This window comes from Anopheles darlingi, chromosome 2 (assembly GCF_943734745.1).
Source record: "Anopheles darlingi chromosome 2, idAnoDarlMG_H_01, whole genome shotgun sequence".
Lineage (NCBI taxonomy): Eukaryota > Metazoa > Arthropoda > Insecta > Diptera > Culicidae > Anopheles > Anopheles darlingi.
Window position 1 is genome coordinate 25,553,860 of NC_064874.1, and position 23,043 is coordinate 25,576,902.

The 23,043-nt window shown below is 50.3% G+C and overlaps 2 protein-coding genes and 1 long non-coding RNA gene across 12 annotated transcripts in view; 1 reads left to right on the plus strand and 2 right to left on the minus strand.

Annotated features, from left to right (window-relative positions):
* Positions 1-13,982, minus strand: part of LOC125947916 (RNA-binding protein Pasilla) — a 94,492-nt gene extending 80,510 nt beyond the window's left edge. The window contains exons 1-3 of one of the 9 annotated variants that reach the window (XM_049673457.1): positions 13,747-13,982; positions 11,743-12,006; positions 7,456-8,536 (exon numbers count right to left, since the gene is read on the minus strand). In XM_049673457.1, coding sequence (XP_049529414.1) covers positions 7,456-7,579 — 124 coding nt within the window. In that variant the 5' untranslated portion in view covers positions 7,580-8,536; positions 11,743-12,006; positions 13,747-13,982. Of the gene's footprint in view, positions 1-7,455; positions 8,537-10,155; positions 10,624-11,742; positions 12,007-13,746 lie in introns of those variants that run through there. The other 8 variants (XM_049673460.1, XM_049673463.1, XM_049673459.1 and 5 more) reach the window with 8 other exon arrangements.
* On the plus strand, positions 12,589-13,776 carry LOC125948027 (uncharacterized). Its single transcript, XR_007468542.1, has 3 exons — positions 12,589-13,342; positions 13,403-13,614; positions 13,682-13,776. It is a non-coding gene; the product is annotated as an uncharacterized LOC125948027 (long non-coding RNA).
* Positions 13,983-22,333: 8,351 nt separating the features above from the next.
* The window catches only part of LOC125947991 (probable maleylacetoacetate isomerase 2), a 15,111-nt gene continuing 14,401 nt past the window's right edge, over positions 22,334-23,043 (minus strand). For both annotated transcript variants that reach the window (XM_049673610.1, XM_049673611.1), the window contains exon 5: positions 22,334-23,043. This exon is cut by the window's right edge and continues 569 nt beyond it. The gene's annotated coding sequence lies outside the window, so the exon portion shown is untranslated.

The following is a 23,043-nucleotide window of genomic DNA, read 5'->3' on the forward strand; positions in this document are numbered from 1 at the left end:
AACGCCGATGTCGATAGTTTTCTGGCAAGTGCTTTTGCGAGCACGGTTTCCTTCTTTCCAACCAGGCGCGCAGGAGCCCTGGTTTTCGCTGCCAAAAAGGCTAATTTTAGTGGACACAGCAACCCAGAACCGGCACGAGCCGGTTACGGTCCGCACACCGGCCCGGAACACACAAGGATACAACACAAGGACAGGGGCGCTCTGCTGCTGCTGCTGCTGCTGCTGCTGCTGCACTGCTTTTCAATCGAATCGACGGACAGACGGACGGACGGAAGGCGCGTGCCAAATTGATCGGTATTTATAAAATGGAAACACCATCCGCAAATCAAAATCAAGTCGGGGAGCTTTCCAAGCTTTCCCTCACCGCTCAATGATAGAAAAAGGACATGCCGGCGAGCGAACAGCGAGGTATATTACGGGGTCGAAAAGGAAAAAGGATAACAAACATCATACGGGGTCACCGAGAGAGCTATCCGGAGTCCGGACTAAAATGGACTAGGTGAAACACAACAAAAGGCTCATCATGTCGAACCCATGATACGATTCCCCCATTTTAATTTTCCAAGACATCCACAGAACGGGCAAGACGACGAGCTACAATCATACCGACCAACGAAGGACAACAATGACCAGGGGAGAGGGAGAGAGAGAGAGACGGAATTATATTTCGGGACACGGAACAGAGGCCAATTGATTTAGAGAACTACATTTTTGATGCCTTGTGATGTGTATTGAGGTTAGGGCGCACACCTGCGCACTCCAAAACCGGTACGGAACGATCTTTGATTTAATTAAGAACCGTTCCATTCTCTTGCAAACACACACACACACACACATACAGACACACACACACGCGGTGGATCCCCCCCATCGGTCAATGTAGGCCATGACCTGCTGAGGAAGGGTGTCACTGGATCAAAATGTGTGTTGCGGGAGTTCCGCCGGTCCGATGTCGGAACGGAAACGGTAGGAGCGCTGCTGTGCCTGATCCTAGAGGCCACAGAACACACACACAACACACACACACAGACACACAAATACCATTTGCAAATTGGTCACAAGCCCATGTGAGGATGCACATAGACCCAGGACCCAGAGCACGGACGGGAAACAGCATCAGGAATTGTCCGCATTGCGTTTCGAGCTGACCGGGTCCCGGGCCCGGCGGTTGGCATCCGGCCAGAGATAAAGATTCACAAGGCGAGCACCAGGTTGTCCAGCTCCGCAAGGGAACCGAGAGGAACATTTAATTATTTTATGACTACTCCACTGAGCACACCGCTGCCTCTGCTGACTACTTCAAGCACCCTACCAAAAGTCCGAGGATGTGCCGCCAATCACGGAATCGGTATCAGACACGAGAGATTGGCAGGAGACGCGCGCGCGCGCGCGCTTTCCTCCATAAAACACATCTCACATCACACGGCGACGTGGCCGTGATGGGAATTTCGGGAGCGTGATTTACATAAATGGCGACAAGCCAAGTCCAACCAGGGGGGCGCCGGCGGACAGAGGCGGAAGGACGACGGGCATAAATTGTACCATTTACGCGGGGGGTCCACCCCCTAAGGGGGGCCCTCCAAAATGCCCCAAATGCTGCCGTTGATGGAACGTTGCCGGGAAGATTAATGATGCAAGCGATGAGAACACGGATGGAAGCAGACAAATGCTTTTTTAAGAACCTTCGATGTCCGGCTTGAAAAGTTCAAAACATCCTTCGGGGCACACGAGAGAAGCGAAGGCGCTGTCCTCCCTATGTCTTTGTCCTCGGGGATCGCGCGTGTTGGTTTCACACTTCAACGGATTTGCCTGAAAGTTCCCCAAAAGAACGATAATTAATATGCCCCGTCGTCGGGGAAGGTGCAGCAGCTTGTCCAGGACTTGTCGCAATACTGCGGAGCTGGAAAGCTGGCCCTACGGAGCCCCTACGAAACTTTTTAAGTGTCTCCCGTCTTTAATGGTCAGCCAGTATTATGGGGGGCTCCCATTCCATAAATCACCCAAATCGGCCTCGAGCCGTCATGGCATAGAAAGCGAAAGTCTTTCAAACATACAGCTGACCACCACCGAGACACATCTAGGAGCTGCGTCATCCCCGCGTCATCCGTCGACGTTTAGGTTGGACGTGCTCAAGGTTGGTGTAGGGTGTATGTGGTGGTAACCAACACAAGACTCGCAGAAACTGGAAACTAAAGGCAGTGATCCCCACAAGAAACCAAAGGTCAGCGGCAAAAGAGGCATAGGGTAAGGCCAACGGAGTGGAGTAGAGGAGGATCCTTCTTCTTCCTCTGCCATGCACACGCTGCTGTGGTCAAAGGACCACGGACCGACCACACCACACGACCGGCGTCGTTGTGTCCAAGAAGTGTTTGTAGAGCTGACGGTTTTTGTTTTTGGTGGAAAGTTTCCTTGGTTTTTGGTGGCACCTTTTATAGGTAGGTGCCATGTTTGGAGGGATTAGTGGTGGTGACATTGTTTTTGAGGTACTCGACTCTGGACTCGCGGTCGTTGAAGTGCGTGCCAAGCAGCAATTGATTGCGATACACGATGAAGTTTGCTTAATCTCGATTCCGAGATGCGTGTGTACGTAGAGGCACTTACTTATTAGTAACCAAGTAGGCAATACCAGGGTCGATTTCGATGTCGCGAAATTGGTAACTACAGGTCAAACGTTCCGGTATTTTCTCTCTTTAACTTTCTTTTGCTCGTTCTCTTTCGCTCGGTGTTAATGAATTCACTTAAAAGGGGTCAAAGGTATAAAATTCTAGAAGGAAGTCGAAACCGAGCCCCCATCGGATCGAATTGATGGATGGATGGCCAGAGAGTCACGAGATTGCCGGACTACCACCGACTTCATAAATTATTCTGCGCCCGGGGAGCATGCGATTCGAAATTCCGGAATGGCTGTTCTCCTCCTTTTTTCTCATCATAAACTCTACGAAAAGGAAGCTATCCGGAAAGGAAGATCTCGTTCCGCTAAATTGGACCTCATCGTAGAAAAAAAAGAAGGTCGCTCGTAGAGAGAGAGAGGTTGGAGCGCACTACTCCGATGAAAAAGGATCCAAAGTTCGAAGGCCTTGGGGTTCGAGAGTTCGAGGAGTTCGTTTAATAGAGTTACGGAGCTGCCTTGGCCAGCGAATAGTAGCGCCATCAAAACTGTTCCGCGTAAGTCACGTGGTCTCGCTGGTCTGTTGCTGCTACCGTTGGTTAGCTGCTACTTGCAGACAACACACCCGCACACACACACACACGCACACACACATAGACACTTGAAATGCCCCAAAGGACACATACATCCAGGCACCTTATAATGGTAAGCAGCAGCAGCAGCAGCTGGACAGAAGAGAGTACCAGGAACTGGATTCCGCTATCTAGAGAGTTTCGATTCTCTCCACCAGCCACCAATGAGCGAGAGAATGTCCTCACGTCGTGGAAAATCGTGGAAAGCATCGCTCTCTCTCTCCCTCTCTCCCTAGCCCACGCATGCAGCTTTTCCGGTGAAATTCTCTCACGAACATTGACGATACCACGTGAGAACACGCGAGAGCTTGCTCCTGGAGCTTCGCTGGTAATGCTATCAACTCGTTATGCTCGTTTTTGGGGAGGCTTCCTTCTGTGATTCCATTCCTTTGAAGGGATATGGGTTGTGTTGTTGCTTTCGGGGAGCGGAGGAAGGAGAAGATGGTTTCCTTGACTCTCGATAGCGCCAACAGCGTCTTCCTCTCACTAACGCTCTTCGCTATCCTTCGCTTTACAAGGTCGTGCTCAGTGCGCAGCTGTCGGGGGGTCTTCTGTTGGTCGTACTCTACCTCTATCGCTCGCTATCTTTCTCTCTCTTTCTCTTTCTCTCTCTCTCCTTCTCTCTCTCTCTCTTTCCCTCTCTCTTCTCTTTTTAGATATCTTGGGACCGCATTCCTTTTTGCCAGCGATGCTGAGGATTCAAACCCCATCTAGCAGCCTGGGTTTGCAGCTCAATGCCTCGAGATGATCCTCTGGTGAAGACAAGGGACCACACCACCACAACCTTCATCTCTCCCTGCTACTCCTTTCTGAGCAAAGATCTACATCCCAAAGGCGCAAAACAAACGAACAACGAGCGCTCTAGCGAAGTGACAGAAAAGCGAGGGGAACCGCTACCGTCGCAAACATCCCCCTTCTAATCCCCAGTCCTAGTCCCGTGCTGCACTGGATCAGTGTCGCGCAAACAATGAAGGAATCGGAACATCCGTCCACTTGAAGGAGTGGAGGAAAGCAGGACACTTCTGTCCGTGCAGTGCCAGCACACCAACACGTACACACACACACATACACACATATACACACTCTTGGAGGATTGCACCAACGGAATGGAATGGCTGGCAGAAAGTGAAGCAAAAATGCAAAAATGTAGGACACATGAAGGTGACGAAGGTTTTCATTTGGCGTTTGTTCGTTCGTTCGTTCATTCCCTGTGGCTGTCACTGGGTTGATGGGGTGTCTCTTCTACCCCACACCCCACTAGAGGACACTCACATACACACTCCGGGCACAGGAAGGACGCACACCGAGCTCTGGCAGAAGAGGAGAGGCCCCCTTGAAGCAAACTTGATCCTGCCGGTGGGAGTACGCGGGGTGTCCCAGGGGTGCGCGCGAAATGTGCGGAAACGGATTTCCAAATCCGGCCAAAACAGGGAGAAACGAACGAAAGGGAGGTCGTCGTCGGTCGCGGATTGGTGGTCGACTTATAAAACAATAATGTAATCTTCGGAATGAATCCCACACCCACCCGAGAAGTGGGTCACCGGGGGGGCGGGACGCGCGTTTTCGTAATCGGGCATCTGATGGCCCAGGACCAGGCCCAAGCTCAGGACCAGCCAGGACATCCAGCAAGGCCTGGCCAGCCCATGATTCCCTCGAGTATAATGTTATTGTGTTTGGTGAGCAGAGCACACACCACATTAGTGATGCCGTTCGTTTTGGCTCTTCGCTCGAGTCCCGGGGATTTAATTTGGTGTGACGCGTGACGTCGCGATGACTTTCTGTGTGTGTGTGTGTGTGTGGCAAATTGAAATGATGGCTTCTCTTAATTAAAATATGCTCTCACGTTCATATGCTGCGTGGTTCTTCACTGCTTTTTTTTTGTTAGTTATCTCTCTGCATAAATAATTGAAACATTCGCTAGCCTTAAACAACGTTGAAGTGAGCGACGTTCCCGCGGTATGGAACGACGGCATTCACAGACCCGTCGGTTGGGGACCCTCTAATCATCACTTGACAAGAAACCCTCATATATTCCGCGTACCGAAAACCTTCGCTACCCTTACTCACCCCTTATCGTTTGTTCCGGTGCGCAATTATAAAAAGTTTAATGCGAAATTAGAGCGCGATAAAGGGGAACTGCGGAACACCGGAAGCGCGGTGTTTCCTCTTTTCGCGTTTTTAATTAGAATTTTAGCCCCCCCTTTTGGTTGGGTGCCTGGTTTGGCTAGAAGTTCTTCACCTGTGCGCATGATAAGAGGACACACACACGCACAGACTCTCTCCTCTGTGCATGAAACAATGAAAAACTACAATAGTTGCGATGCTTCGGGGTGTGCAACGTGCTGTGACCACCGCGTGTCATTGTCCTTTCAACACAAAACCACACGACAGAGAGAGAAAGAGAGAGAGAGAGAGAAGAAAAAAATAGTTCAGTGATAAAGAATGGAACACCTTCCTAGAGAGAGCAGCCCGTGAATTGGAAAGTTGTCAAAAGGTGAGCGTCTTTTTGGAGTGCTTTTGATGAAAGAACATTATGAAAAGGAATTCGAAGAATGGAGCATACAAATAGAAAAGAGATCAATGACCGCCGCACCCTCACCCTTTCGACTATTTTTTTCCAAAGGTGTCTGGTAGGGTACGAGGTATCCACCTCCCACCTTTATGATTCATGCGCTCGTGCTTTATCAGAACTCGATTGGGGGGCTTCTTGTTAACCAAGACGAGAACCAAAACCATTCATTCCTTTGAAGATGATGTCTGGAAAAGGTTAAAACAAAGCATCAAAAGCAATGTCGTGTGCATGTGCACCATCATCATCGTCATGATCATCGTCACTGTCATCTGATCTGGCGCCGGTCGACACGCTAGAATATGGCCGCACATCGCGAGGTCGCCACGGAGAAAGAAGAACACCTCAACCGACACTTTGGCGGTGGAATTTCGTGCTAGTTCGTGTTCGAGCAATTGGCGCATCCCTCCTCGTACTCTCGAGTTAGTGACCGAAGCACGAACTGTATTTGAGTGTTCTAGGTTGACTTTTCCGATTAACACTCGACGCAACCGGATCTTTGGCATGGGCGCACACGTGCGAAAGAGATAGAAAGATAGAAATCGACCAAAAAGGGGAGCGAAACAGAGAGATCTTTGAACAAATTCAGCTACACACTATGTGGTTCCGCGACCATTGGTTACTATGATGCCCCATTTTGTAGAAACAGAAACACAGCCCCCCCAACACTCGTTTCCTAACGATTGACCTTTACCTAACAATAGCCCCAAAAAATTTCGCGATAACAAACCCATCGTACCGTGGCCTGATTTTTCCCCCGCGAGATAAGATAGGAGGGAAAGGAAGCCGACGGGGAAATGTGATATTGAAAATGAAAAGCCGATGATTGATTAACGCATGTTTAACCCCAAAAAAAAACGGGCCGTCCAATATAACAAATAACATCGGTGTTGCGTCCTTTCTCGGCACTCACTCGGATTTCCCCTTTCATCCTCCCTTTAGCATCGATTTTATGCTACGTTGGATCCAGAGGCAGCGACTGCCGGCTGCGGACGTGATTTCAGGGCAGGGCCAACACCACCATCATACCACGTGCTCGCGCAATGTGCCTCCCCTCGTTTGCAATGATGAATGACATTTTGCGGTCATCCGTCACAAACGGCGAAGAACCTCGTGGTGCGCGGTGCGGTCCAGATTTGGGCGCCGTCGACGCGAATTTCGACATTTTTCAATTGTCTACGATGATAAGGAATCGAAATCAATGGCGGCGAGACGAACCAATCGGTGCTTGATAGCGCGTGCGCGCGTGTGCGCGCTTGCACAACAACACATCAGGACCTCTTCTTCGCTCTGGATCATCATCATTCGATTCCACTGGCGTGGCCACCGGGTGCCAAGTTTCGAAAAACGGGAGGAAAGTTGAGATAAGAACGCGAGAAAAGATCCACGATGAAGATCGCTCTATATACCAGACCCCTCCTCCGGATGGTGATGATGATGATGATGATGCTAATGACGATGAGATCCTTGGGGCGGGTGCGCGTAGAAGCCACGATTGAATGGAATAACACACGGGCGCTAGCAGCGTAGCCGGTGAAAAGGAAGAAGAAAACCACGCGAAACAAAGGATTCCACTCTTTTGGGGGACACCACCGTCGAGGCGGCACGCACAGGGGAAGCAGCGCGAGGTGGTGGTGTGTACTTACCGTTCGTGCTGAAGTGCGACCGTTTGGAGGTTCCATCGTCGGTACCATCGTCGAGGGGGCGCTTGCGCGAGTCACCCAGCTCGGGGCTCGGGCAGGTCGTGTCCATCGCAGCATCGGCCGCCATTATGCTGTTGTTGTTGTTGTTGAGCAGGTTCAGCACCTTGTCGCAGACCGTGTTCCCCGCCACTGCAGCCGCCGCAGCCGCTGCTGCCGCCACCGCTGCTACCGTGTTCTGCTCCACGGTGATCGAGTCGAGGGTCGCCGTCGTCGCCGCGTGAACGATCGCGATGGCGTCGTGGCCTTTCACACTAGGGGAAAGCGCGCGGAGAGGGGGGTTGTACTAGCGACAGAGGTGGTGGTGGTGGTGGTGGTGGTGCAAGGGATGATGATGAGACTAGGATCTCGCGTGCGATGATCTCGCTACTATATACGCACTCATAAACGCACTTACACACACCCCGACACACTACGCTTCGGCTCGGGCTATCGGGCTACTACGCGGCTATTATGCGACCAAAGAGCAGCAACAACATTTGGCCAGCGAGGGGCTTGCGAGCGGTTCACTCAACACTGGGCCCGTCGTTTCGATGGCCCCCGGGGTAGAACACCGTAAACACACAGTGGCACTTACGTGCACACAGGCACATACACGCACGCACGCACACACACACACACACGCACACGGCAGGTAGCAATGCACAATCAGGATCAGAGGCAGCCAGCAGCCTCCCTTCCTTCTCTTTTCACCACAGTTATGCACTCGCGAACGTGTGAAGCAGAACGGAAAGGAAACAGAGAGACAGAGAGAGTGAGTCGAGAACGAAGGCCTGTTCCTTTGGCCCGAAGAAGGATTCGTTATCTTGGGATCCTCTTGCTCAGGATGATTACGGGACCGCACACGTGTGGAACAAGCAAACTCAAAGCAATGTTTCACCGAAAAGAATCTCGCGTACAAACAAACACACGCTTACACAGGTTTTGCCAGACCACACAGCCGCGCGCGCACACACTCGAGAATAGAACACACGACACGACACGACACACTCGCAGACTCTTTCGTCGATGGCGTTCTGATCTGTATCTGGCGGTATCGAAACGGAAATATGAAGGAAAATGTGAAATTAGAAAATGAAATGAAGGTCCCCCATCAAGTTCTTCTCTTCCCGGTTTATCATTTGGCCGTGCCGTTGGTCTTCTCTGCTGTGCCCCGCTCTGCTGTTATCGGTTAACCAACCCATACCAGTGGAGTTGGGTTGGGCTCAATGTTGAACTGATAAGAACGATGCAGCACACACTGTTGAACCGTTGGCGCAAGCCAATCGGACAACATCACACCACCATCCCCGCCGGTCAACATGGAGGAGTACACCCGTTATCAGGATCAACAGCACACACACAAACACACACACCTGCGTGTGTGCTAATAGAATCCGTGTGCATGTGTGTGTGTGTGTTTAGTGGTCCGGAGGGTGCGGGTTTCCTTAATTATGCCGTTTGACGCAACGAAGTTTAATTGAATCGTCCCGATGGAGATGGAGATCCCCCCTAAATGCCGCAGCACTCTTTGCTGTCGTGCGTTGCTGTGGCAACCAGCAAGAGAACAAGGAGAGCCGCAACGGAGAGCAGAGAGAAAGAAGAAAAAGGACCAAGTGGGTGGAAAAAGGAGCTACCGAAGTAGTCGTGATAAACAAACTGCGTGAAAAGTGGAAAATGACCAAAGGAAAGCAAGCAGCATCGGTATAGCAGCGGCGGGATGGAGAGCACGACATCCGATAATCCTCCGGGAGCGATATGTTTTCATTTAGAGCCAGAGCTTTTCGAAGTATCCTCAACGCCCCCTCTCGCGCACAGGATTCACTTATCCTCTCTCTCTTTATATCTCCCTCTCTTTCATATACTTTCTCGCTCTGTCAGGACCTAATGCTCGCGAGAAGGACTTTCTTCTCTCGCCGAACCGTGCACGCAGCACTTCACATATTGCTGCCGAAAAGGAAAAAACAAAAATTGGAAGGAAATGTCTTGAAACGAAACAATAATGCTTCCTTGGATCGAATGGAATGAAAGTGCTTTTGTTGCGCCCCAATTGTTGTTCTCGAGAGGGTGTGTGTACTGTTCGTAGCAGTCGACTATTATTATGCTGAACGACGGAACCGCGAAGTAGAGCTTTTGGCGTGCGGAAAACCGAACAAAAAACGGGAACACTTTCCAGGGAAAAACAGTAGACACACGCACGCACGCACGTACGCTGCAAACAGATCATTTCAAAGATAACACCATTCACTGTCACTCTCGTTTTAGCGTTTTAGCTGAAGACCCAGTAGGAGAAGCGCAGTTGCTGATGATGGTGACTTTAAATGGTGTGTTGTATTCGCGGTTCCTGACTTGCCAATCATGGAGAGCCTGCCCTGTCATAACACACAGCGGCAATAGCCCCTCAATGCTGATTCACCCCCTTCCCCCCACTCCACCCTTCCACCATGTGCGCTCTGGCGTGTTGTTGTTTGTTGAACGTTTTGCTTCAATTTCGTCTCGCCACGCACTCACACACGACGGTCACAGGCGCAGCAGTGTCACAGAACGGTGTGCTTTTAGCGCGGGGTTTTTTCACACAGTTTGGAGGTTGTTCTTCGACGCTAAATACGGTTTTTGGTAGAAAAGCCCCACGACGTCTCGTTCTCGTTATAGCAAGACGTTACGAACCAGCAGCTGAACAGAAGAAGGACCTACAGCAGAATCGTCTGCGTTATCGTAGTGTACCCGGAGTGGAAGCTGTGATGACGATGACGATGAGAAGAGGCCCCCTGGTGCCTGGTGGTGTGTCTCGCGTCTCAATGTGGCGCGAGGTGCCCGATGCTGCTGCTGTTGCTGGTGGACGACGATTTTTTGTGCCCCCCAAAAGCTGGCTCCCTCTCTCTCTCTCTCGCGCGCGCGCTCTCTCTTCTTCTCTCTCACGTGCGCTCTCACATTCTCTCGTCGTCTCTCGCGACGCATAACGTGGGCTATGATGGGTGGGCCACGGGGTGGTTGGTGGTTGGTGGTCGTCATCGTCGTCGTCGTCGTCGTCGTCGTGTCCGCGACTTGTGCGCGATGTGCGCGTGAATGTGCGCTGCTGCTGTCCGTTCGAATGAGAGGTTGTTCTCGCTGTACGGATCAGGTGAGCAGCGATCCAAGGGGGAGAGGAGAGTGATGCCCTCCTCCCCCACCCCCAACCCCTACCCCGTTCGTGTCGGTCGTCCGCTGGTACCGGATTGCGCAAGTCGCCAACCAACCTCGAACCGAAACGTCATCCGCGAGCATGACGTCACTCGTTGCCGCCTTGGGGCTGGTTGGCATTATTTGTGGGGAGGGGGGGGGGCTGAGGGTAGCGCTCTTGGAACGCACACACAAGCGTGCGCCAGTCAACCGAGTGAGAGCGAACGAGACGGGCCGGATCGTGCACGACAAAGACGGCACTGAAAACACTCACAGGTGTAAACGTGATAGAGCAGGAACGGAAGAGAGCAACAGAGAGAGAGAGAGAGAGAGAGACAAAGAGAGAAAGAGAGAAGGGTTGCACTCTTCCTCTTACTCTCACGCTTTCATTCACGAGCGCGTGCGGCACGAGCACACTGCTACTTTGCAAATGTGGGTCGTCGTCACGGTGAACACACACTCTCACGATCACAGTGCCACAAGCGGGTGGGGTGGGAGGGTGTGAGGGGATCCCTTCGCGCGAGTTGACGATCGATTCAACCCCTGCCGCTCGACGACAAACACCCTTCAATGCTCTTCCACCCCACCCCCCCAACCCCGCTGTCGATTCACTGATAACGCACGGCGATGATGGTGGAGCCATACACACACAATCACACATGTAGAACCGACACCGACAGCAACCACCTTGTAGCACGCCCCGGGGGCCACGCGCACGCACGCACGGATGAAAGGGTGGAAGCGGTGACGAAGAAGGCTGTAGTGAATATCAAATGTTGTTCTCGATTGTTTCTCGCCATCTAGTGTGCCACCGCACAATAGACAGCGAGCTGTGCGAACGAACAACCCAACCCAACCCACGACACACACGAGAGCAACGGATGACGACGGTCACGGCGTGCTGTGATGGAATTTCGAACACGAGTTTGGGCACAAACCGTGAGCCTCTAACGGTTCTGCTATGGCTCACGTTCTTAGCTTTAACAACACACGGTAATTCACTTGGATTGCTGAACAACAACCGACCGAGGTTTTCGAAATTTCAAAAACACACCACACCAGCACGTTTCTCGGAACACTGCTGAGTTTCCTTACGTTGCCGTTATCGTCGTCGTCCTTTAGAAGCAGCACTTGCGCCCTTATCGGTAACACTCCAGAGCCGTAGGTTCTCGTCGTCGTTGCCGTAGTCGTCGTCGTCGGCCTGGAAAATCGCTCGCTGCTGCGGTTTTGGTGGGACGCGCATCCGCACGCTTCGAGTGATAAAACGCAAGTGTGGGTGGTGGTGGCCGCGGTACAGTGTACGGGCGTTAGCGGTGCGAAACTACGGGCTTCACAGGCCGCTAGACGGTCATGAGATAGCTGAGAACGAGAAAGGCGAGAATTTATGCTCAAAGTTTAGAGAATTGAGCAATTCCTGGTTTTGAACATGAGTAATGCTCCGTGCCGCCGCTCGGAGCGCTGTCTAACGATTCCAAAGGTCATTTTTTTCTCAGCAACCACGACTGTAGCCAACATAAAAAACACGGACTGAATTATTTCATTGATAGTTTGATCACTAGCTCAATTCTCTATTCTCTATTCTCTCCATTCTCGGTTTCTACACGAGTGGAAAAATTCTCGCTCCGGATTTATATGGATTTGACATTCTCGCCATTCTCATTCGCTTCTCGTTCTCAGTTTTCTCTTCACCGTCTAGAGGCACTGTCACAGGCACGCACGAACTCGCCGCTTGGATGTGTGCGTGCGATGGCGGTCGGCTGTGTGCGTGCGATAGTGGTCGGATGTGTGAGTGCGTGGAATGTGATATAACAACATGAGCATCACCGTCCCTCGCCTTCTTCGTCGTTCTTAATCAAGCATTCAATTCGACCTAAACTCGCTCAATCAGTTCGTTAAGGAGCACGTTGACTGGCGGTGAGAGCGAGAGCGACCGAACCCACCGTCATGCGACCACCATGTGTTGCGTGAGGCAGAGAAGGATGGAAAACAGAACGGAAATCGCGATGGACGGAATTTGTTTTCGTGTTTCTCACCACACCACTCTCACTCTCACTAAACACACTCCCCCACTGAACGCCTCCCAGGAATCATCGCTTTTCATTGATAGCTCTGAAGAGGTTTGGCGGCGAAGGAAAGAAAGGAAAACTCCGTCGTCGTCGTCGTCGCTGCACCGATGCACTCAACGGCAGGTGTGTGTGTGTGTATGTTTGTTCGACGAGACTGCTGCATATCCGCTGCGATTCCCGCGCAAAATTGGCGCAAGATGATACGGCATGGCAAGATCAACGTCAACGTGCACTACCGGTTCTGCCCGGTGTCACCGACAAGTTGCGGCTCCGTCGGAGTCGTTGGTCACGTTGTTGCCTCACGCGATATCATTGCGCATCGCGTACTGCTGCACCTCGTCCTCCATTTACGACGGACGGACAGGCGGTCTTCCTTCGGAGCGAGCGACGGATTGTTGCGTCGTGAGCGTCGGCAGCTCGGCGCACGCTGGCCAAATTGATGCTGTGAAGGACGATAGATACCGATTGATGATGATGATGATGATGCGCCAGTGCAGCGAAATCGCGGTAAAGATCACTCGTGGTCGCATCCAGTGCCAGTGCGCTGTCGCAGAGACCTCGACCATGCCCGGAAGGCCTTCATTAGCGGCTATTAAGTGAAGGGAGCAGGGCGTGTAGAAGCGCCTCATGTATGAGGTAGCATCGATGATTGGTAAATGCGGGTTGTTAATATGCTTCGTATCTTGCAGAACGTTCCATCTCATTCGGGAAGGACAGCAAACATCTTATCGCTCTTCAATGGTCATGCCCCAACTAGGCGTGTGAAGACGATGCTCTATTGGCCGCAAAGAACACCATTATCTCGTTCAGCTGTTTATGCTTCGGCTTATCTACTGTTCACATATGGAACACATGCTTCCCAAAACCTTCGCCGAGCATCTTCGACACCCTATAGCCGCCAGTAAGTTTATCTTCTTTACTTGATAACAAGGTAGAGCAGATCGATTGCCTTTATGGTCTATCTACAGCATGCTGCTCTGGACTCCGCTGGCGCAACGGTATGCAGATAAGGAATGATTGGCAGCATGCTTACCGAAAAAGGCACTTTATCTCGCTAACAAACAATCACTATCCTTGTCCCCTGTGCGTGCGTGCAGCCGGACCCCGGGAATCGTCGAAGGTTGATAACCATTTTCCATTTCAAGGCGCCTCACGAAACACAAACACGCAGTTCGTATGCTGATGAATGTTTGATAGGCCAGACGGACTGGTGGTAAGGGTGCATGTTGGGTGGTGTTAGCTGACTATCGCAGTGCAGCACCGCAGAGCTACGGGCACAATAAGTTGTGATTGTAAAACCGCATTTTACTTCGACCGTTTCGCTATTAATATTGCGCCTCGTGACATTCATGAGAAATGAAGCATCGTGTTCGAGCACCTGGTGGTCGATCGTCTTTGTGGGGCGGGGGCTATTTGTTCCCCTTTAAACAGCAATAATAAACAGTGATTCTTTCCAATTCTGGGTTTGATAGTTTGTTTCTCTTCCCACACTTTCCGGGTTAGGAGCTTAACGCTTAATCAAAGGAAACCCCAGACTTTATGCGCTTGTATGTGTTCGATGGGGCTTTTCCGCAAATATTTCTGCCTTTGTTGGTCGTTTTCTTTTATTCGCCAGCGAGTTGCAAAAGAGTACTGCGCAGTTGAACGTTGCTCAACTAATTTGCTCGAAGGGTCAAGGGGCATTGCCAAGTGGGTTTCTTCGAAGATGATTGGCTGATTGGCTTCTTCTCATTCTATCGGAATGTAAGACAAGCGGCCGGGTAGTTTAATGAATTATTTCCATAGAATTAATTTGCAGGTATGGGCATATTATGGTGCTGTTGTGTCTACAAACTCAAATCAATAAATACCTGATCTGGGTTGACCTTGGGAATTGTGATACACCAACGAGTAATGCATCAACGAACGAACCATCTTTACCAATTGTGTTTGCACTTTTGTTACTTACTCACACAAAGATGATGGACCAATAAGTACCACCAAAGAAGCAGTAAGACGCAGATTGTTACCGAGAAGATTGTAAAACTTCAACATAAACTATCTATTATGTTCACTAACATAAACATAATGCCAACATGATTGGAAATTTTGTAAATTTGCCAAAAAATCGGAATAAATTACTTCCGTGCTGAACCAAATATTGTATTATTTTAAGCTTACAGCTCACCTCTTCTATTCGTACCTGAAGCATTTATTCTTGTTCTGGTAAGAGTATGCTGCAGCATAGGTATCGCACCTTTTTGAGATGATTAAATGGATCCAAGAGACATTATATGGCGGTCTTAATGTCTCGCAGCAGAAGCAACAGATTAAGATAAAGACCTAGCCGCTCAATTCGGGATTCTTCAAGAGATGAAACCACGCCGGATCAGTTCTTCGCCGGTCGGATGTCACAGCTCCAATCACAAACACAGCCAAAGCACGCAATGCATACTTAACAGGTGACCTACTGAAGTGCCAATTTACACATTATCTAATCCAGACTTTCTCCACATTGCCCTTACATCACATCAACTTCTTCGCCAACTTTCCCACATCACACACCGGTGGACGGTTGAAAATGAATGAAAATAATGAAAGGAAAATTGCGAGGGAAACCACCTCTCCCCGTTTCGGTTCAACCTCGGACCGCCTCCGTACCTTCTCTTTGAACGCGTCTTTGCGCCGACGGCATGGCTTAAACCGTTTTCGGCCCGAGTGTGTTTTGGTGCACGTGGGCAGTACCACCTGGGCCATCTGGGTCTTATTCCGATCCGACCGCTCGATCGTCCGCTATTTCCCGTTGAATTCTGCGCTCAAGATGGAGATGTCATGGCGGACGGCAGCGCATGACGAAACCATGGCTACGGTGATACGGGATTCGATTTGACAGTTTCGACGTAGGAAGCAATGCTACGGATGCCGCTCGTGGTTGTTGAATGACGAATATGATGCTCTCGCTGCGCATATATCGCGCAGCATCCTTACACAATCCTCCATCCAGATCGATGCCCCTAAAGAAGGATCTCTGGTTTCATCTGTCCGGTAGAAACAAGAGCCAGTTACAAGGGAATGTGGGTCAAATGGGCAAGAGAATAATGGCGACACCCCCGGGCAAAGGGGACAACCCTCTACTCAACACATTAATTCGATCACCATCTTCCTATTTTTATGACCACACTGGCGAGTCGGGCGGGACGCGACTCCTATCTCCTGACGCGACTCCCCACTCACGGCGCACTTCCTTCCAGACGCTCCAAGTGCACGTGCTGCTGATTTATACCCAAGGAGGACTCTAGAGCGCGTGCGACTGTTGGTTGTTCAAAAAAGAGTGTGTAACACAATCGCTTCCCTGGGCGCGCCCCAAAACCGTTGCCGGGGTTGTTCCCGGCCCCGCGGTTTTCGCAAGCTCACCTTTCGCTGTCGGGGTCCATTTCCCTGCGACTGACACGGGTGTATGCATGCACGCGCGTGTGTGTGTGTGTGTGGTGGGATGGTTTGTTTAATTTTAGCTCACGCCCGCCGGTCCCAGACCCAGCTGACCAAACCCGGGCTAGGACAGATCTAGAATGATATGTATGGTGTGGTCCGAGGTGCGTGAATCATATGTTTGCCGTGTGTGCGTGCGTGTGTGTGTGTGTGTGTGTGTGTGTGTGTGTGAGGCAGCTTGGTATGCGCACACACCGCGGTGACCGGATCGGTGGCGTCTGGTGGTAAGATATACGGCCACGCCATCCCACGATCGTCACACATTCCAAGCATCGGCGCAGCAGCAACCCAGACGACAGACAATGTAACGGCTGCGCCGTACGATGGTCCATCGATGTTTCAAATCGTATTTTTAACAGCCTGTTCGCAATGTTTCACAATAAAATAATGAGATTATGATGGTCGCGATCAGCAGCAATAATCGTGCAAACATGGGGCCACAAATCAAACGGGGGGGGAAACACAAATCCCTCCCTCGAACAACATAACAATTAATGCTCGTCCTAGAACATCGTGTCCGTGCCAATCCCAAGGGCAATCCGCACCGTGGACCGCAAAATTGGATCCATCAATCAGCGGGCTTTTTGGGAGCACAACAAGCTCATCTCACCGTTCGATCGGTCATTGTGGACGGCGGAGCGATTGACGAGCGTGTAGGCCTCGGGAGGATCGCGGCGCCCTTTCAAAGCGAACTCTCACTCCCGCCGGGGGGTGCTATCAGTGTTAGGATTTTTTTTCCGTTCCGAACGTTTTATGCTCGCTTTTTAGCCTTGGCGCCTCATCAAACACTCAAACACACACACACACACACGCGCGCGCGCGCAGGGAATGTTGTTTTTGCTGTCCGGAAGAACTGCATGTTGTTCTAACAACATGCCAGCGCACTGTTAACCGTTGGCTTCGAAGGCACGCTCGAGGGGCCAGAGAAAAAGGGGGAGGGGAGGGGGGGGGGGATTGTGAATTTATTATAAAAATAAACAAATATGGACATGGGCTATGCACGACACGAAAGTGGCGAGGACGACTTCGACGAACTGAAGGCGGCGCAGCAGAGTTTGATTGCATGCAGTCACGAAACATAATTTGAATTCCCTTTCCCCCCAGCTCCAACGCAAGGGAGGGGGGGAGGGTGGTTCCGGCTGGGGGGACCGGAGGATGTCCTGGATGAAGCCGAAACACTGACCATCCATCACGCAGTCGAAAGGTGTAGGTGCGCTGACGGCGCTGAGGCACACTGAAAATCGATCGATTTGGCGTTTCGTTTTGGGCATCTATTGGTTTTATCCTTGCAGTGCTGCTGCTGCTGCTGTTGCTGCTGATTGTGCTCTGTGATGTATGTTCCGCAACACAACACTACATTGGATACAACAGACAGCTGCAGATGCACAATTGAGGGAACGGGGAATGCGAAATTGAACCATTGCACCTTCTTGTAGGGATTATTGTAGGGATCAAAACTGTTGACTCCTTGAAGCCGACGCTAGAGCTCGGGCTGCACCGCGGGATGACCTGCTTTCTTCGCGATATCCTATCAAACGTCATACGTCAAATACGGGGGCCGTACTCGCGGCCTAAACCGGAACCGGCCTCGGATAAAGGGATCGGCCCTGGCGGCGGATATCGCGCCTCTGGGTACGGTGAGTGCACGATAAATTTGGTTGCCACCGTGGTGGCCATCGAGGTCACCTACCGGCTGGCTGGCTGGCTGGCTGATGGTGGGGCTGGGTGTATTCGGCCAGGTTTCTGGGTCAAACATTGGGGCCGGTCACGCCATATCGAAGTCACAACTTCCGTCTTCTAACCTGGGCTGGGTTGTCAGGTTCATAAATTTTTCATCATAATCGACGGTGACCATCGCCCAACCCCAGCCCCCTCCTTCTCTCTCTCTCTCTCTCTCTCTCTCTCTCTTCCTCTTCCTCTCGATGCTATGTTTTTTTCTTCCATTGCTGGCATCTAAAACCGGAACAGTCCGGTGTACTAGATCGTAAATTCCTCTTCGCGATGGCGATAAGGGCCGCGTGTCCTTGGATCTAGACGACAATAGACGAAGTTCTACGCAAGAGTGTCTAGTCGCGAGTGCCGCGATAGGGCTCTTCTGCCACATGCCGACCGATAAGCATCGCGGCAAGAACTGGTTCCAGAACTGACGCATTATTGTGGTTCATCGTAGGACTAGAATTGACCTCTTCCTCGACAGTAGTCATAGAAACAGCAATCCATGTAGGCGCATGGAGGCTCACATTCTCAAGATCATCAGGTCTGCCTCCGTCGGCACTCAAATCAGTCGTTGCCATTGAATCTGCTTCTGCTGCTCTTGCTGCTGCTGCTCATCTTCAACGGCCAAAGGTGCAAACTAAGGTCAACCACCATCAGGGCCACCCATTACGATGTAGAATGAAATCCACTCGATGCGATGCGTGACGTTCCCCCACCAGAACGTTCACGTCAGAAGTCTTTCAACTCATCACCACCAACAACTATAGACAGTACAGCATAAACGATAACGAGTTGATGCAACAAAAAAAAAAAGAGGAATCCGTCCGTCATAGTTCCATCATCATAGCGGCTGGATGCAAATGCTTGGAACGGACAAATCGCACGATGCCTTTTGACGTACGCGTCAATCGAGCCCATCCGTGACTTTAGATTGTATATGCGAAGTCAGGTGCGAAGTGCGAAGCAGCATAAAAAGAGTTGCCCGTTTGGACGTCGTGTCTTCTCGTTGCGAATGGCATCATCGCACCTCGCAATGTGGTGATGATTTGTTGTTTCTCGTATTACAAATGCCAAGGGCAAAAGCCTTGTCCTGCCCTTCCTTCCTTCCATCGTTTTGCGGTGAGCAGCGTGCTTAACACGCTCTAGCAAGAAGCTGCGACAACCTCCGATCTTCGCAAACATTCTATATCGTGCCGCCAGGTTATAGCAGGTTATTCATCGCGTCGTCATCGTGGAGTTGCGTGAAAACAACAAACACCTCAACGATCGCGTGTTGTTGTCGATCGTTTTGCGGGCGATCCAGAATGGGGGCGCCACGTTCTCCGCCCGATAAGACCAAAACCGAGCCAAATGCAGTTCGTTATCGGCGTTTGCAAATATTAAGCAAATTCCCATGTTTTCACCAACGAATGGGGGCCACGTGATCGGAAGCCAACGGAAGGCAGTACACTCAGTAGCCAGTCGTGAAGGCATTTACGACGCCACCGCGTCGTCACCGCCGATGGAAACAATGGGCCGATTGTGTTTACTGAGCATCGGAGGCACGAACAGCGAACGCAATCGCATGCGTGTTCTCCCTGGAGTGCATCATTGCGGAAGATGCGAACGCGCCGCTTTCGGACTGCTTTCAACATGCAACGATCAGCAGCTCAAAGGCCCAACCGTTGGCGGAGGGCATAAGGGGTGGCCATGGCATGACACGCATATGTTGGCGAACCTTCAGCGCGACCGACAGGGGGGGCTATGTGAGCCATCAGCCTAATGGTGCTGAAAGCTCCATCCTCGGTGAGGTCTCAATGTCAAGGTTCTCTCGGGTGCTTCGTGCGTTAGAAAAGCAAAAGGTTTCATTCGAACCATCAATCCCCGGTTCGTTACGTTCCGTTCGGTGGTAAGGGCTCTCGTCTCCGTTAGGTCAATGGCGGTAGGTCGTGGCGTCGGTGTATGGTGGTGGCCAACAACCGGTGGTGAAGCACGGAAGTTCCCAGTTCCTCTCGGCAAAGGGGACCCCCTTAACCACGTAGCGTTTGTGCTGACCGCTGGAAGTGCATTTGCATCTCAAATGAGCCCGCACGTCGGTCGGCTTGGAAGTTCATCGAAGGTGTCGCCACAGGAACGGGATTTTTGATTTTCAATTAAAAACCCTTCTTTTTTCTTCTCTCTTTCCGTTGGCTAGAAACCACACGGGATGTTAACCACACACACACACACGAAAGGTAGACGTTTCCGATTGTCGTCGTTGTTGTCGTTGTTTCGATCGGATCGGGTTCTGACCGTGGCTCCGGGGGACCGTGGTGATGTGCAACGGATGGCAATTAGATGCAGGAGGCGAGTTGATGGCGGCGGGATGCACGATGCACAGCCCACAGGCTTTCCCCCTTGGTCCGGTTCGCCCTTAGAGCCCGCGAGAAGGTGATTAGTGTGTCGACCGTGTCACGGAATATGATTAGATGGCGCCGATGGTGACCTTGGCCGAACCGAGTTAGCTAACCGAGGGCTGAGGCTGAGAATTCCACTTGGCCAACCACAAAACCCTAGCCGCTGTGAGGTGAGCTTAGATCACTGAGATCGAGCGAGGAACAGATCATGTTTCCCTCCGGTCGAGAATCTGACGTGTGATCATCTCACTTTCCGCACGATAAGCGCATATCGCTAAATGGGGAAGACAATGGCGGACGAGATAATGCCATCGCAACAGGCCGGCCGTGTGCAGTGGGATCCGGTATCCGGTAGCATCATCATCCACCGTAGGTTGGATGCTCGCGCCAGCTAAATGTGTTTAGCAGTTTGGTGTGACCGGGAAGCGCGGAGTGCTGTCGAATGCACCGTGCTCCGGTGTGACGATGAATGATGTAATCTTCCTGTCGTTGCGCCGCGACGGGGGAAGAGATGCAAAAACAGACAAATACCCTAACGAGACGCATCGTCATACATCGGGAGGTAAATGATGACCTTCGAGAGGTGCGAGCGATTTCGTGCGCAGGGGCCCCCTCACGGTAATCGATCAATTTGAAACGCCACGGTAATCGTTATGATGCGGCTGAAGTTGTTTCAAAGTGTGCCTCATGTAGACGGAGATTTATGGGGGCTAGAGGAATTGATGTCGGCAGATGAAACCAGCTTACGATAAGCGTAAGATGTATTTATGGATGTGCTGTGACAATAGGGCAAATTGATTTGGAAAATCGAAAAGCAGACAAATGAGAATGAACATCATTTTGCATCTGCGGTTTATACACGGATAATTTCAGTAAGTAGATGAGAATCTAACCGAATGAATGAAGTGGTCCAAGAGTCAGAATCTAAAGGATTAGAATTCCTTCTGTGCTCTGGAATGCATGATTAAATAAAAAGTATCCGATCAGCACGCCCTCGCTCGTACTTATCTGGAGAATGTTCGCACAACACAGCAAGGCTAGTAAAAAGGGATTTCATTTTAATGTTGTTACAAATTCAGGTTGCGTATATTACCGTCACCGTTTACTCGATAATAGATCGAAGGCAACTTTCCAGTGAAAACGACAAGGACGAATAGTAGTTCACGTAGAAAAAAATCTTGATTTATGATTGTTCCCCCTGTACACAATGGTTGTTACGGATATTATCTCGTAGGATATTATCTGAATGAAGAAGATCATTACAGAAATTAATGAAGGCATCATTTTCCGGTTGCCTCGTTGAAGTTTAGTTAAATTTCCAGTTTTCCAATTTTTGGTAGCATTCTGGAATTGAAAAAATAGGCGTGTTGCGATTTTTCTAGATAAAACGAGATTTACAAGTTTAATAAAAAAAATAGGCCATTTCTCCATCGATTGAAATTTTCACAGCATACTGTAGAAAGGGGCAGGTTCAGGAAAAAATGTGAAAATGAAATGTACCATCCTCTCCCGCTGATTCGAACACCGAATTTTGGCCGAATTCGTACGCTGCAAATCCCAAATCGTCAAAGCGTTATGCGTTACATTAAAACATGCGTTATGCGTTACGTTAGATGCGTTAGTAGCATTAGTAGCGTTATGATCGCGGCTTATAAACCCTTTGAGGCCAAGAAGGACTGAGGATACAGGATTCGCTCTAACAAAGGTCATTACCCTCAGGTATCGCCCTCACCAAAGTGATGATTTCCGAAATAATAGCGCGTAAATGCCTGCACAGTTGCCCGTATGAAGCGCCTCCATCGCAGCAGCTCACATGGCGATTGTTAACAGGACAGGGAGTGCTTTGCAGGCCATGGGACGACGACCATTTCGCTGATACGATTTTGCTACATCCTATCAATGGATGACAAACTATTTTCAAAACTTACAAGCGTTTTTCCGTTGCTTTTGAACTGCATACTTTCAATTTTTTAGTGATGCGTAACAAATCTACGAACTTTTCCTCATTTGTGGATTTCGGATGCTCTCTGCTCCGTGAAGTATTATGGGTCTGACTGATTGTTTCACAAAAATATTTGTTGTTCGTTTTGTTTTCTGCGAAAACCACACGCACATTTAGTTCACCGTAAGCAAAAACACACACACTACACACCACGCTTGGCCATTTGTGCGGCCAACGTTCGCGCCGGCACAATCGTGCTGGTATATGAGATGAATGGGATTGGATGAATGTTTTACCGTTTTTCACGACACAGTAAACCAATTCAAAATTACGCAAACTACAATATAGAAAGATAAAAAAGCGAATCGACAATTTTTTGTTCAGGCGCAAAACAATTGTTGTTAAGCGAAGATATAGTGAAGTTTACGATTCAAATGCTGAGCATTCATGATGCACAATAGAGCATAGAGTATTGATAAGGAAGGAATTAAAAACTACAAACCACAAACCCTGGAATAGAAATAAGCTTAAGTTTATATAAAGTTATAAAAGTTTATAGATGCTGGCCGGCAGCGCCGTTGTACCATCATCTTTCCTGCCGAAAACCGATTGATTCGGGAATGGGAATGATTGTGCGTCGTTGAACCTGTTTCCAGTGTTACTTTTGGCCTGGGTTTCTTGTCTTTTCATCGTTCCCCGTTGGTAACCTTTTTTGTGGTTTTCTGTTGTTGGTTGATGTCTTTAGTTGCGTTTCTCCCTCCCATCCTCTTCCCGGTAAAATTGTGTAAATAATGTTTTTTTTTCTAACTCCCACGAACTGCATTGTAAA